Source organism: Salvelinus fontinalis, chromosome 40 (assembly GCF_029448725.1).
Source record: "Salvelinus fontinalis isolate EN_2023a chromosome 40, ASM2944872v1, whole genome shotgun sequence".
NCBI lineage: Eukaryota > Metazoa > Chordata > Actinopteri > Salmoniformes > Salmonidae > Salvelinus > Salvelinus fontinalis.
The window spans coordinates 26,021,311-26,034,711 of record NC_074704.1 but is presented as its reverse complement, the minus strand read 5'-3'; the positions used below and the strand labels follow the sequence as shown (position 1 = coordinate 26,034,711).

General features: G+C 39.2%; 1 protein-coding gene across 1 annotated transcript; it reads left to right on the top strand.

Annotated features, from left to right (window-relative positions):
* Positions 1–3,320: 3,320 nt before the first annotated feature.
* On the top strand, positions 3,321–13,003 carry LOC129839003 (zinc finger protein OZF-like). Its single transcript, XM_055906269.1, has 2 exons — positions 3,321–3,897; positions 9,689–13,003. Exons 1-2 carry the CDS (start codon positions 3,561–3,563, stop codon positions 10,636–10,638), a joined length of 1,287 nt encoding a protein of 428 aa, XP_055762244.1. The 5' UTR covers positions 3,321–3,560; the 3' UTR covers positions 10,639–13,003.
* The last annotated feature ends 398 nt before the right edge of the window (positions 13,004–13,401 follow it).

Genomic DNA, 13,401 nt, shown 5'->3' with positions numbered 1-13,401 from the left:
TGCTTTTTATGGCTTTGGCCATTATGTCTGTTATGTCTTTCCTGTTTTTACCAGAATGGCAAATGCACTCACTAGTTGCCTTCTCCTTTTGTAGTCTAATGTACACCTATATTTTGCTCAATAGTGTGATATCTGTCTCTTATGTGTCTAAGCACTTACTCCTACAAAAGCACATGAGAGAACACATACAGGAGAAAAGCCCTTCCACTGTTCCCAGTGTGAAAAGAGTTTTAGGTGGTTAACGAGTCTGAAAAAGCATGAGAGGGGACACACACAAGAAAAGCTCTACCAATGCTCCCTGTGTGGAAAGAGTTTTACGAAGTTAGGGGGCCTGACTAGGCATAACAGGACACACACAGGAGGGGATGAGACCTACCACTTCTCCCTGTGTGGAAAGAGATTTAACTGGTTAAGGCATCTGAATAAGCATGAAAGAATACATACACAGGAGGAGAAGACATACCACTGCTCTCATTGTGGAAAGACATTTTCCCAGTCAGAGGACCTGAAAGGACATGAGAGAATAGAGAGACTGTGTTCTGACTTGTGTTTTTGACTGAGAATTAGTGTTTTTGTTTGTCACATTTAAATCATATTGTTTAAATGAAATCAGACATGAGAATCTGACCAAAACAACAGGCCTGTTTCTGTTGTTTATTCATCTTGATCTAAAATCACATTAAATATTTTAACATGTGTATTTCGTTTTCATTATGAACTTTGATTGGTTGTAAACAAGTACAAACCTTCTGATGTAGTTCATAATATGATTTGGATATTGCTAAATGGAAATTATTATATAAGTAAATAAGTAGTTTTGGCTTGTAGCTGTTTCTGTAGTGAGGTAGCTTGATGTACAAGTACTTCCCCTGGACAGGACTCTAGTCTATACAGTACCACAGTATAGACTGTGGTAGGCACATACCTGTCTGGCTACCACAGCATTCTGAAGCGGTTCCCCCATCCCATCTGGTTTGCGCTTAGTTGGACGATCATTTGTTTTTCAGCAGGTCAATGACCCAACAAACCTCCAGGCTGTGTAAAGGCTATTTGACCAAGAAGGAGAGTGATGGAGTGCTGCATCAGATGACCTGGCCTCCACAAAAACTCAACCTCAACCTAATTGAGATGGTGTGGGATGAGTTGGACGGAGTGAAGGAAAAGCAGCCAACAAGTGCTCAGCATATGTGGGAACTCCTTCAAGACTGTTGGAAAAGCATTCCAGGTGAAGCTGGTTGAGAGAATGCCAAGAGTGTGCAAAGCTGTCAAATGCAAAAGGTGGCTACTTTGAAAATCTCAAATATATTTTGAATTGTTTACCACTTTTTTGGTTACTACATGATTCCATATGTGTTATTTCATAGTTTTCATGTCTTCACTATTATTCTACAATGTAGAAAATGGTAAAACAAATAATTATAACCCTTGAATGAGTAGGTGTGTCCAAACTGTTGACTGGTACTATATATCTCATGAATGTTTTTACATTCAGTTACATGAAGTCACTTTCTTACCACTTCTTCCATAGGCAAACATTTAAGGAAATAATTTTTTTAATCAAAAGGGATGCTGTCAAAAATGTATTGAATTCAAATGGATTTACCCAGACTACAAAGCACTACAGCCACTCTGTGATGACCAGTTCTGCTCTTTTATTGAGGGATCTAGTCTAGATTAAACCTCATAGGAAGACAGTTTTATCATGTGGAGGTTTCATTCAGGTCTCTGTTTAACGAGATATTCTGTCTTTGGCAGGAGAGAAACCAGACTCTCACTCTGACAGCGGGAAGAGTCCTTCAGGGGAACCAGACCCAGAGACGCCCATACCAGTGAGACAACACCACTGCTCCCACTGTTTTTACTTGTTAAGGAACCTAAAACTGCATGAAAGGACACACACAGGAGAAAAACCATTCCAATGTTCCCATTGTTCCCAACCATTCCAATGTTCCCATTTACTCAGATAGGGCATCTAAAAAAGCATGAGAGACTACACACAGGGGAAAAGCCTTATCACTGCTCCCAGTGTAAAAATAGTTTTACCTGGTTAAGGAGCCCGAAGGAGCATGAGAAGACACACACTAAAAAAGCCCTACCACTGCTCTCTCTCTGTGTGGAAGGACATTTTTCCAGTCAGATAACCTGAAATCACATGAGACAATAAAGGCGCTGTGTTCTGACTTATTTTTGACTGGGAATTTGTGTTTTTGTTTATGCCACATGAAATCATATTGTTTATGATTATACCTGTCTATTTAAGGTCCCACAGTTGACAATGCATGTCAGAGCAAATACCAAGCAATGAGGTTGAAGAAATTGTCCATAGAGCTCCGAGACAGGATTGTGTCGAGGCACAGATCTGGGAAAGGGTACCAAAAAATGTCTGTAGCATTCGAGGTCCCCAAGAACACAGTGGCCACCATCATTCTTTAATGTAAGAAGTTTGGAACCACAAAGACTCTTCCCAGAGCTGGCCACCTGGCCAAACTGAGCAATTGGGGGAGAAGGGTCTTCGTCATGGAGGTGACCAAGAACCCAATGGTCACTCTGACAGGGCTCCAGAGTTCCTCTGTGGAGATGGGAGAACCTTCCAGAAGGACAACCATCTCTGCAGCACTCCACCAATCAGGCCTTTATGTAGCAATGATTAAAACCTCTTAAGGATATGCCCCTTTTTTTCCAAAAAGCTGTTTTTGGTTTGTGATGTCATAATGGGGTATTGTGATGTCATAATGGGGTATTGTGATGTCATTATGGGGTATTGTGATGTCATTATGGGGTATTGTGATGTCATTACGGGGTATTGTGTGTAGATTGATGAGGGGGGAAAAATTCAATTTTAGAATAAGGCTGTAACATAACATGTTGAAAAGGTGAAGGGGTCTGAATACTTTCCGAATGCACTGTGTACCGCTGGCAGAGTATTCTACCGCTGGCTGAGGTTTCTACCGCTAGCAGGCAGAGTTTTCTACCATTGGCAGATTTGTACACAGTTGTACACGTGATACGTGGTATAGAAAAATCTACATTTAGGCTATGATAAAAGATATGCCTCTGGGGTCAAAATGATCCATCAGAAGTATGGTTCAATGCAAATATGTAGTGGGTGTAAAGTTTGTTATACATTCTCACTCATTAAAAACGAATCAATCAACACATGTTTATCTTTGAACGACTTAATATAATATTAATCTTTCATGAAATAGATGAAAAATAAACGTTTGGTTCCTCAACTGCGTTGCCCACTCCAGTCAGCAGATGGCGATGTGCGTATTTTCGTTTCAGGCGATGCTGCCAGTGTGACGTATAATCTAGTGGATGGGACGCTCCAACAACAACAGCTAGTCTGACACCTCGGTAGCTTTCGAGCAAACATAGCTACAACATTCACGCTCTTTATACTGTTTTGGTGTATATTAGGCGCTGTGTATTAAACACATTTCTGTCGTATGTACGTGTTGGCCCATTTAGTTATATATTTACGTTGTTTGTCAGCTAGCTGGTTAGCTAAGTTAGCTTAGAACTAGGCTAGTCGCTAATGCTAGCTAACATCTCCGACCATGAGTTCACTAAGTTACTCTCCTCCTGCTAAAGAAGGGGAAGTCTGGTGGACGGAGAAAGAAGCTTTCGTGAAAGAGGAGGACGAAGAGGAGGCTGTTACAATACAAAAACAAGTAGAGGGTGAGGCTGTTACCGTGAAAAAGAAAGAGAAAGAGGTTACAGTGAAAGAAGAGGAAGATGTTACAGTAAAAGAAGAGAAAGAGGAGGAAGATGTTACAGTAAAAGAAGAGGAGGAAGAGAAAGAGGAGGATGCCGTTTTTGGAGTGAAGGAGGAGGAGGGGGAGATTACTGTCACATTGGAGGAAGAAGAGGAGGTTGGAGATCTGTTTAACACCAGTAAGTACCGTCTCTGCAGTCGTTGAACCAATATGCAGTAAAGGGGTTCTACACTTTAATATTGTTCTGTAGGAATGGCTGAAGCTACACTGTAACGTGTAGAACATCAAGAGTGGACCATCAACAAAACGGTAACAATTGATCAAATGCATCCAATGACAATTCCTGAAATACTGTAGTCCTCAATATCTCCTATTAGATTAGCCCAGTATGTAGTCTTAAAGGGGCAATCAGCAGTTGTTTCTTGAAGAAATCACTTAAAGTGACTCATAGATAATAAACAGGGAGTAGCAGCAGCATAAAAGAGGGGTCTTCTACACTACCCACAATGCACTTTTTCTCAACATGATATGGAGGATCTACTCTGTGCAACCGAGTTTGTATGCTAGCTTGGTAGCTAGCGAAAGTGTGCAAACGTTAGCCACACCTCATGCTTTCATGCACTTTGTGGTTGTGTTATCTAGTGGAAACGCGTTAGCACGGTAGGTTCTGGTGCCTTCTTCCCGTGGGCTCAAAATGAAAGAGAAAATCATACCTGCTTGCTCCTTTTATTCGGGTGTTTATACGGAGTAAAAAAAAGATTATATTTTGGGTTCTGATGGGGTTCGACAGTTTAACATTTATAGGCATTTATAACTCTATCTACATGTACATATTACCTCAATTACCTCGACTAACCGGTGCCCCCGTACATTGACTCTATACCGGAACTCCCTGTATATAGCCTTGCTATTGTTATTTTACTGCTGCTGTTTAATTATTTGTTACTTTTATTTTGTATTTTTTTACTAAACACTTATTTTTCTTGACTTCTTTTTGGTTAAGGGCTTGTAAGTAAGTCTGACGCCTTGAATGTTATCCAATGTGTTACTATGGTTACTGTTGTTCCATGTTGTGAATGTTATCCAATGTGTTACTATGGTTACTGTTGTTCCATGTTGTGAATGATATCCAATGTGTTACTATGGTTACTGTTGTTCCATGTTGTGAATATTATCCAACGTGTTACTATGGTTACTGTGGTTCCATGTGAAGCTTTGAGCACTGAGATGTCTTAGATATATATTCAGACAATTATTTTTACTCCATTACATTAAACATACCTCGATTCCATGCCATTAAACATACCTAGATTCCATTCCATTAAACATACCTAGATTCCATGCCATTAAACATACCTAGATTATATTACATTAAACATACCTAGATTCCATTACATTAAAGGCAAAACATACCTAGATTCCATTACATTAAAGGCAAAACATACCTAGATTCCATTACATTAAAGGCAAAACTTACCTAGATTCAATTACATTAAAAGCAAAACGTACCTAGATTAAATTACATTAAAGGTGAAACATACATAGATTCAATTACATTCATGAATTGGTTTGGAACCTTTGCTTTAAACCCTTCTCAAAGTTGGTGCCTTGACGGATTTGTAAAAAAAAAAACGGTTTGTCATAAAACAATTTTTTAAAATTTTATTTAAATATAACCTTTATTTAACTAGGCAAGTCAGTTAAAAAAAAATCTTATAGACAGACTGCCTAACCCGGACGACACTGGGCTAATTGTGCGCCGCCCTATGGGACTCCCAATCACGGCCCGGTTGTTATAGCCTGGTTCGAATCCAGGCTGTGTCTAGTGACGCCTCGAGCACTGAGATGCATTGTCTTAGACCGCTGCGCCACTCGGGAACCCCAAATTCATGTTCTTGTGCTGTCCCCAACTAAAATAAATCTTGGTCAACCAAGAGTCATCTGTTCTTTCTACCAATCGCCCCATGTGTTTTTATAAAATCAACTATATGTACATAACTTGTCTGATGCTTTAAGCACGCTGTTTGATTAAATAATTACAGATACACAAATTACTAGAGGGAGCCAGTCATAACCATAACCTAACCAGAAGAAGAAAATTATACAAATCTAAAAGTAACTTTTATTGCCATTGCCAACTATGTAAAAATAGCCCACATAAAGCCTACAAATAAAAACATTGCAGCCTGCAGGTAGAAAATATCAGGATTAAATATAAATATCCTATAAATCACATTGGCTGCACGAACTTGAAACATTCTATCAACTGGGTCAGCCAAAACTCGCCATAGCAAGCTTGCGAAATTGTATAAAATATTCTGGGCCCTCAGTGTCCCCTTCCAGTGAGTTTGGGACAGACGCAGCTTTAGGCGATTTTTGCAAAGTATAAGAGATCATCTTAGATACGGGATCTTGTTGTCAGACAGTTTTTTGTATTCAGATCTCTGAAATGCTCTCTAACTACCTAACATTTAGTGTCTCCTTATGTTACGCTGGGAAAACAGTTTTCATGGGCACAGAAATCCTACATCATTTCAGAGTTTGCTAAATCCAATGGTTTTAACTGAGAGTCATCTGAAGTTGATTGACAACAGCCAAATGGATACTGTCATTAACGTGGTTCTTCAATAATTACACATCATTCTTAATACTGTAGCTGTTTAGTTAGTCACATGTTCAACTATCATCAGCTGATTCAAGAAATCACTTTCTGAATCGGTTTCAAATGACAAAAATCACAGGTATATTTGTTGTTTGGTGACCTTATCGGTACTACAGTAGGTCTATGTTATTGTTAGGTGACGGTATGGGTCCTACAGTAGGTCTATGTTATTGTTAGGTGACGGTATGGGTCCTACAGTAGGTCTATGTTATTGTTAGGTGACGGTATGGGTCCTACAGTAGATCTATGTTATTGTTAGGTGACGTTATGGGTCCTATAGTAGATCTATGTTATTGTTAGGTGACGGTATGGGTCCTACAGTAGGTCTATGTTATTGTTAGGTGACGTTATGGGTCCTACAGTAGATCTGTGTTATTGTTAGGTGACGTTATGGGTCTTACAGTAGGTCTATGTTATTGTTAGGTGACGTTATGGGTCTTACAGTAGGTCTATATTATTGTTATGGTGAAGTTATGGGCCAATTTGGCAAACACTTACAAACCCTCATTGTCAGGGTGATGGCAAAGCTAGCCAAAGTACATTTTACTTGTTGAAGTGTTTTTTAAGTTTAAAGCAGTTGATTTGCGACAATAACACAAACACATTAAGCAGGAGATTCAAGCGAGCTTTACAATTATAATCCAAAGTAATGTGAAATGCACTCATAAGCAACCTGGAAATGGAGGTTACTCCCCTGAGTTTTTCCCCACGTTGGTGAACTAGTGAATAGACAGAGCTTAATTCTTAGGGCCCTTTTTTCTCGACTTCCTGTCTGAATGACGTGCCCAAAGTAAACTGCCTGTTGCTCAGTCCCTGAAGCCAGGATATGTATTTAATTGGTACCATTGGAAAGAATACACTTGGAAGTTTGTAGAAATGTAAAAATAATGTAGGAGAAGAACACAATAGATATGGTAGGATAAAATCTAAAGAAAAACCAACCAGATTTCTTTTTGAGAGAGACCATCCTCTTAGAATTGCAAGAGAAAGGGCATACTGAATATTAGCTCCCAGTATGCAGTTCCTATGGCTTCACAGAGTGTCAGCAGTCTTTGTTCATATCAGTTTTAGTACAGGGACACAGTCTTGGAAATTTGTGTTTGCACGCGCGACATGAAGACAGGACGCACCTGCTAAAATCGGTTTCCTATTGGACATACTTCTTTCCGTAAGAAATATTATAGTTTGATTACATTTAGAGTATCTGAGGCGTAAATAGAAACATATTTTGACTTGTTTAAAAAAAGTTTAGGGGTAGCTTTTTGGATTCCTTTGTCTGCATGTTGAACAAGTGGATTACTCAACAATTGTTTACAGACAGATTATTTCACTTATAATTCACTGTATCACAATTCCAGCTTGTCAAAAGTTTACATACACTAAGTTGTCTGTGCCTTTAAACAGCTTGGAAAATTCCAGAAAATGATGTCATGGCTTTAGAATCTTCTGATAGGCTAATTGACATAATTTGAGTCAATTGGAGGTGTACCTGGGGATGTGTTTCATGGCCTACCTTCAAACTCAGTGCCTCTTTGCCTGACATCATGGGAAAATCTAATGAAATCAGCCAAGACCTCAGAAAACAATTGTAGACCTCCACAAGTCTGGTTCATCCTTGGGAGCAATATCCAAATGCCTGAGGGTACCACGTTCATCTGTACAAACTATAGTTCGCAAGTATAAACACCATGGGACCACGCAGCCGTCATACCAGTCAGGATGGAGACGCGTTCTGTCTCCTAGAGATGAACGTACTTTGGTTTCAAAAAGTGCAAATCAATCCCAGAACAACAGCAAAGGACCTTGTGAAGATGCTGGAGGAAACAAGTACAAAAGTATCTATATCCACAGTAAAACGAGTCCTATATCGATGTAACCTGAAAGGCCGCTCAGCAAGGAAGAAGCCACTGCTCCAAAAGCGCCATAAAAAAGCCAGACTTTGGTTTGCAACTGCACATGGGGACAAAGATTGTTCTTTGTGGAGAAATGTCCTCTGGTCTGATGAAACTAAAACAGAACTGCTTGGCCATAATGACCATCGTTATGTTTGGAGGGAAAAGGGGGAAGGAAGTAAAAGTATATGGATATATTGAAGCAACACCTCAAGACATCAGTCAGGAAGTTAAAGCTTGTTCGCAAATGAGTTTTCCAAATGGACAATGACCGCAACCATACTTCCGTAAGATGAGGCAAAATGGCTTAAGGACAACAAAGTCGAGGTATTGGAGTGGCCATCACAAAGCCCTGACCTTAATCTTATAGAAAATGTGTGGGCAGAACTGAAAAAGCGTGTGCGAGCAAGGAGGCCTACAAACCTGACTCAGTTACACCAGCTCTGTCAGGAGGAATGGGCCAAAATTCACCCAACTTATTGTGGGAAGCTTGTGGAAGGCTACACGAAATGTTTGACCGAAGTTAAACAGTTTAAAGGCCATGCTACCAAATACTAATTGAGTGTATGTAAACTTCTGACCCTCTGGGAATGTGATGAAATAAATAAAAGCTGAAATAAATCATTCTCTCTGCTATTATTCTGACATTTAATATTCTTAAAATAAAGTGGTGACCCTAACTGACCTAAGACAGGGAATTTTTACTACGGTTAAATATCAGGAATTGTGAAAAAACTGAGCTTAAATATGTATGTAAACTATCGACTTAAACGGTATATGTACCTAAATGTTTTATATCCATAATTTTTATGATTATAAATTTGAATTGCGCGCCCTCCAGTTTCACTGGAAGTTTCACGCTAACGGGACCCCTAGGCTTAAGAATGTGAGTTTAAATAGACTGAAGAAGTTCATGTGAGTTTCCTTGAGTAGCACTCCTGATCTTGCACTGATAGTGCGCTGTAATATTCAGAATACATTGTGAAAAACACATCTTCGCTCACCATTTTTGCTCCAGGCAGATATGCTACATCCATAATTAGCGGTTTCCTCATTAGCATGGAGAGGTTTCTGCAACCAAATTGTATTTTCATCGCCCTCGTGGCGCAATTTTATCAAACACAGAAAGGGGCCAATACTGGAAACCAAAAGTTATCTGGCACACTGCTTAGGATTTCAACAACTTTAATAACTTTCTTCTAGCCTACAATCATCAATGTTACTACTACTGTGAAAACAAGATGAAAATATGACTTTTTTTTCTCATTTTAAGACATTTGTTAAATAATTTTAACTTTCATTACAGACGTCAATTGTTGTACAACGTCATGGCTACGCTGTTGGCATCACCTTTTACAGTGGATTTTTGCAGTTGTGGGCCTTTAACCATCTGTCTGACTTTGTTGTTCACACAGGAGAGAGATTGAACTACCGTGGGTCCTCTGGGGAGCCTCAACAACATCATGATGCAGAGAAAAGTCTCTCCACATCAGAACACCTCAAGAAACACCCAGAAAGATCCACAGGAGAGAAATCTAACCACTGTGTTTACTGTGGGAAGAGTTACTCATGTTCAGATTCACTAAAAGTACACCAGAGAATTCACACAGGAGAGAAACCTTATAGCTGTGATCAATGTGGGAAGAGTTTTACTCAGTCAGGCTGTCTGATAGTGCACCAGAGAACACACACAGGAGAAAAATCTAACCACTGTTTTGACTGTGGGAAAAGTTTCTCAAGATCAGATTCACTAAAAGTACACCAAAGAATTCACACAGGAGAGAAACCTTTCTGCTGCTCTTACTGTGGGAAACATTACTCAAGATTAAATTCACTACAAGGACACCTGAGAATTCACACGGGAGAGAAATCTTATAGCTGTGATCAATGTGAGAAGAGTTTTGCTCAGTCAGGCAATCTGCTAGTGCACCAGAGAACACACACTGGAGAGAAACCTTATGGCTGTGATCAATGTGGGAAGAGTTTTACTCAGTCAGGCAGCCTGATAGTGCACCAGAGAATACACACTGGAGAGAAACCTTATGGCTGTGATCAATGTGGGAAGAGTTTTACTCAGTCAGGCAGCCTGATAGTGCACCAGAGAGCACACACCGGAGATAAACCTTATGGCTGTGATCAATGTGGGAAGAGGTTTGTTGCATCTAACTATCTGACGACACATCAGAGAACACACAGAGAGAAATCCTACGGCTGTAATCAATGTGGGAAGAGTTTTACTCAGCCAAACATTCTGATAGTACATCTGAGAACACACACAGGAGAGAAACCTCATAGCTGTGATCAATGTGGGAAGAGATACTCTGATAAAAGATCTCTGATCAAACATCAGAAAATACATACATGAAGGAGTTGTTTCATGATATCAATGAAATGATGTCACAATGTAGAATGTTTTAACATTGTAGTAGGAGTATTTTAACGATGTCACAATGTAGAATGTTTTAACATTGTAGTAGGAGTATTTTAATGATGTCACAATGTAGAATGTTTAAACATTGTAGAAGGAGTATTTTAATGATGTCATAATGTAGAAACCTAAACGTTTGTCCCCTGTTCTATTGATTTCAACATGACATGGATATTAGCCTCAGAGGGAAAATCCAGGCCCTGAATTGTGAATTGAATGAGTACTATTTATGTGATTTAAGAAAAAGTGACTAACAAAAAGAGTTGGGTTATACTTACCACGTTGGTGACCCACTTGAATCAAAATGCAGCACTTAAATGTAGCGAGCTGTTTTCTAGAAATTGTGCTCTAACCACTGATGTACACATTATTCCCAGATTCTGTGTGGTTTTTGAGCTGTTAATTTTAACAGGATGTCCCCCCTCTATCGCGCAATATGAGTGATGACAAATAAGTGTTGCGTTTCTCTTAGTGTTGGGGACCCATAAACTCAAAATGTAGCTGACTGTCTTCTCCAGGTTGTCCTCTAATCAGTGAGGTAAAAGATATCTCCCATTTCCATGTGTTTTTTTTAGTTGTGTTAGTTTCAACAGCACGAACAACCTGATTTCCCCCCTAATCGATATCAGTGATTTAATTTCAATGTACTTGCAACCTATACACATGGACACAGTATAATAAATTGGTCTATAATTAATTTTATTAACAATCTGACATCACTCCAGTATTTCTTTACAACATTCAAATGCTAATTGTCTTTATTCCACTACTGAAGAAGCATGACTCAAATCACCTCATATTTCAAACATCCAGCCTGACAAAAGATACATGTTTTAATATTCCATGCCTCACCATTAAGTGAATTATTGCCAATATATATTAACAAAGGGGTGTACATTTGGTTTTGATATTTCACGTTTACAATTCCTGTAATATTTAGTAATCATAATTATTTATGCAACCAACTGACAATTTTTGGGTACAATTATATTGACATTGTTGCCCTGCTTTTAGAATATCAGGGTTCATTCTCAGATGTGCCAACCCAAATGTACTAGAGCATGACATTGGGGACTGGGCCCAAATCCAACAACATGCCTATCGAGTGAACCCTGAAAAGAGAGAGAAGCTCCGCAGTGAGATGGAAAGTTACTACGGATATTGCAGGAGTTTCCTCTTGAAATCAGACATGTCTGTGGTAAGGACAACTTGGTTGCTGATTGCCTCAAGGGTGGGCAGTCAAAAAGTTTAGTGTTTTGCGTTTAGCCAGTGAGTTGCCATGGATCACAATTTATTTTGACTGCATGTTTTTCCGTATTGGAGATTAATTTTGTTTGGGCTCGTTTCAAGGGGACGAGGGTTCTAGAAGCTAGTGAGTTTTAGGATTCTATAGAAAGAAAAATTAGAAAATATATTTATATATATTTATATTTAATTTTTTTGAAATTAGTTTTTCTTGTTTTTAATTGTTGACAGCCGGTAGGCACCATGTTTATATTGTAGAAGGTGAAACATTGTAGCTGATTATAATGGAAAATGGAAATTGTTTTCTGTTGGTGGTGAGAACTTGTCCAACAGAAATATAGGATATATTTGTTGTCTCAAGGGGGAAGGTGTTACAGGCTTTGGTTTTTCCATTTATGTTTTGAGGTTGTACTTTAGCACGTAGGAAAGGGGGATACCTAGATACGTTAGCACGGCTAGCTCGTTAGCCCGTCTAGCTCGTTAGCACGTAGGGCGCACTGATTGGTGTCACCTCGTTAGTCAGTATGTGTTACACCTGTGCTGGCTTGTCCATCTCGTTAGTGGGAAGGTGTTTCACCTGAGCTGGTCCAGGTTCTATTTAAGAGTGTCTGGCCCAGTGCTCCAGTTGTCTTGATAGATGTGGAGAGTCAACACCTTTAGTTGCGCCACCTTTTTGGTTTGCGTCCTGTCTTTAAGTTTGGTGTGGGTTTTTCTTTTGTTTTCCTCTTCTTGGTCAGATTTAGTTGGCCTCATGGTGGGTGTCTTTTAGGTCCCAGTTGTTGTTACTAGTCAACTTTCATTGGACACCCCCATAGTGTCCATAGCCACCGTGCTTTTACACCTGCATTGTTTGCTGTTTGTGGTTTTAGGCTGGGTTTCTGTACAGCACTTCGAGATATTAGCTGATGTACGAAGGTCTATATAAATAAATTTGATTTGAAAAAAATAATACATTTGATTTGATTTGTCTTTCAGAGCCCATCCTAAAAAAACAAGCTTATATTTTGGGTTGGATATTTTAACATATTAATCAATGGCATTTCCTTAGGATTCTCATTAGTCTTTAAGTTGTTTTTATTGTTTATTTATCCTCTTGTGTTTGTGTACTAAATATCTGTTTAATTTTCATTGTTTTTTCCTGTGAAGCCATTGTGTTGCATCCATGTCTGAAATGTGCTGTATAAATAAAGCTTAATTTGATTTGAAAATATTGCAAAACAAATTAACCCAATGACTGACCAATCAACAGACTGATGGTCCATCTTAGTATGAAAAACAGTATCAATCCCACTTTTCCAGCCTGCTGAAGGCGTGGTGGAGTGGTAAACACCACCCCCGGCTCTACCAGGGGCTTGAGGTGGTCTCCCACAGCTCTGCTTATGTCATGTTCTGTGGCCTTGCAGTTCCATTTCTTGACTGTCCCTGCAACACAGAAAGAAACACGTAATATTATAT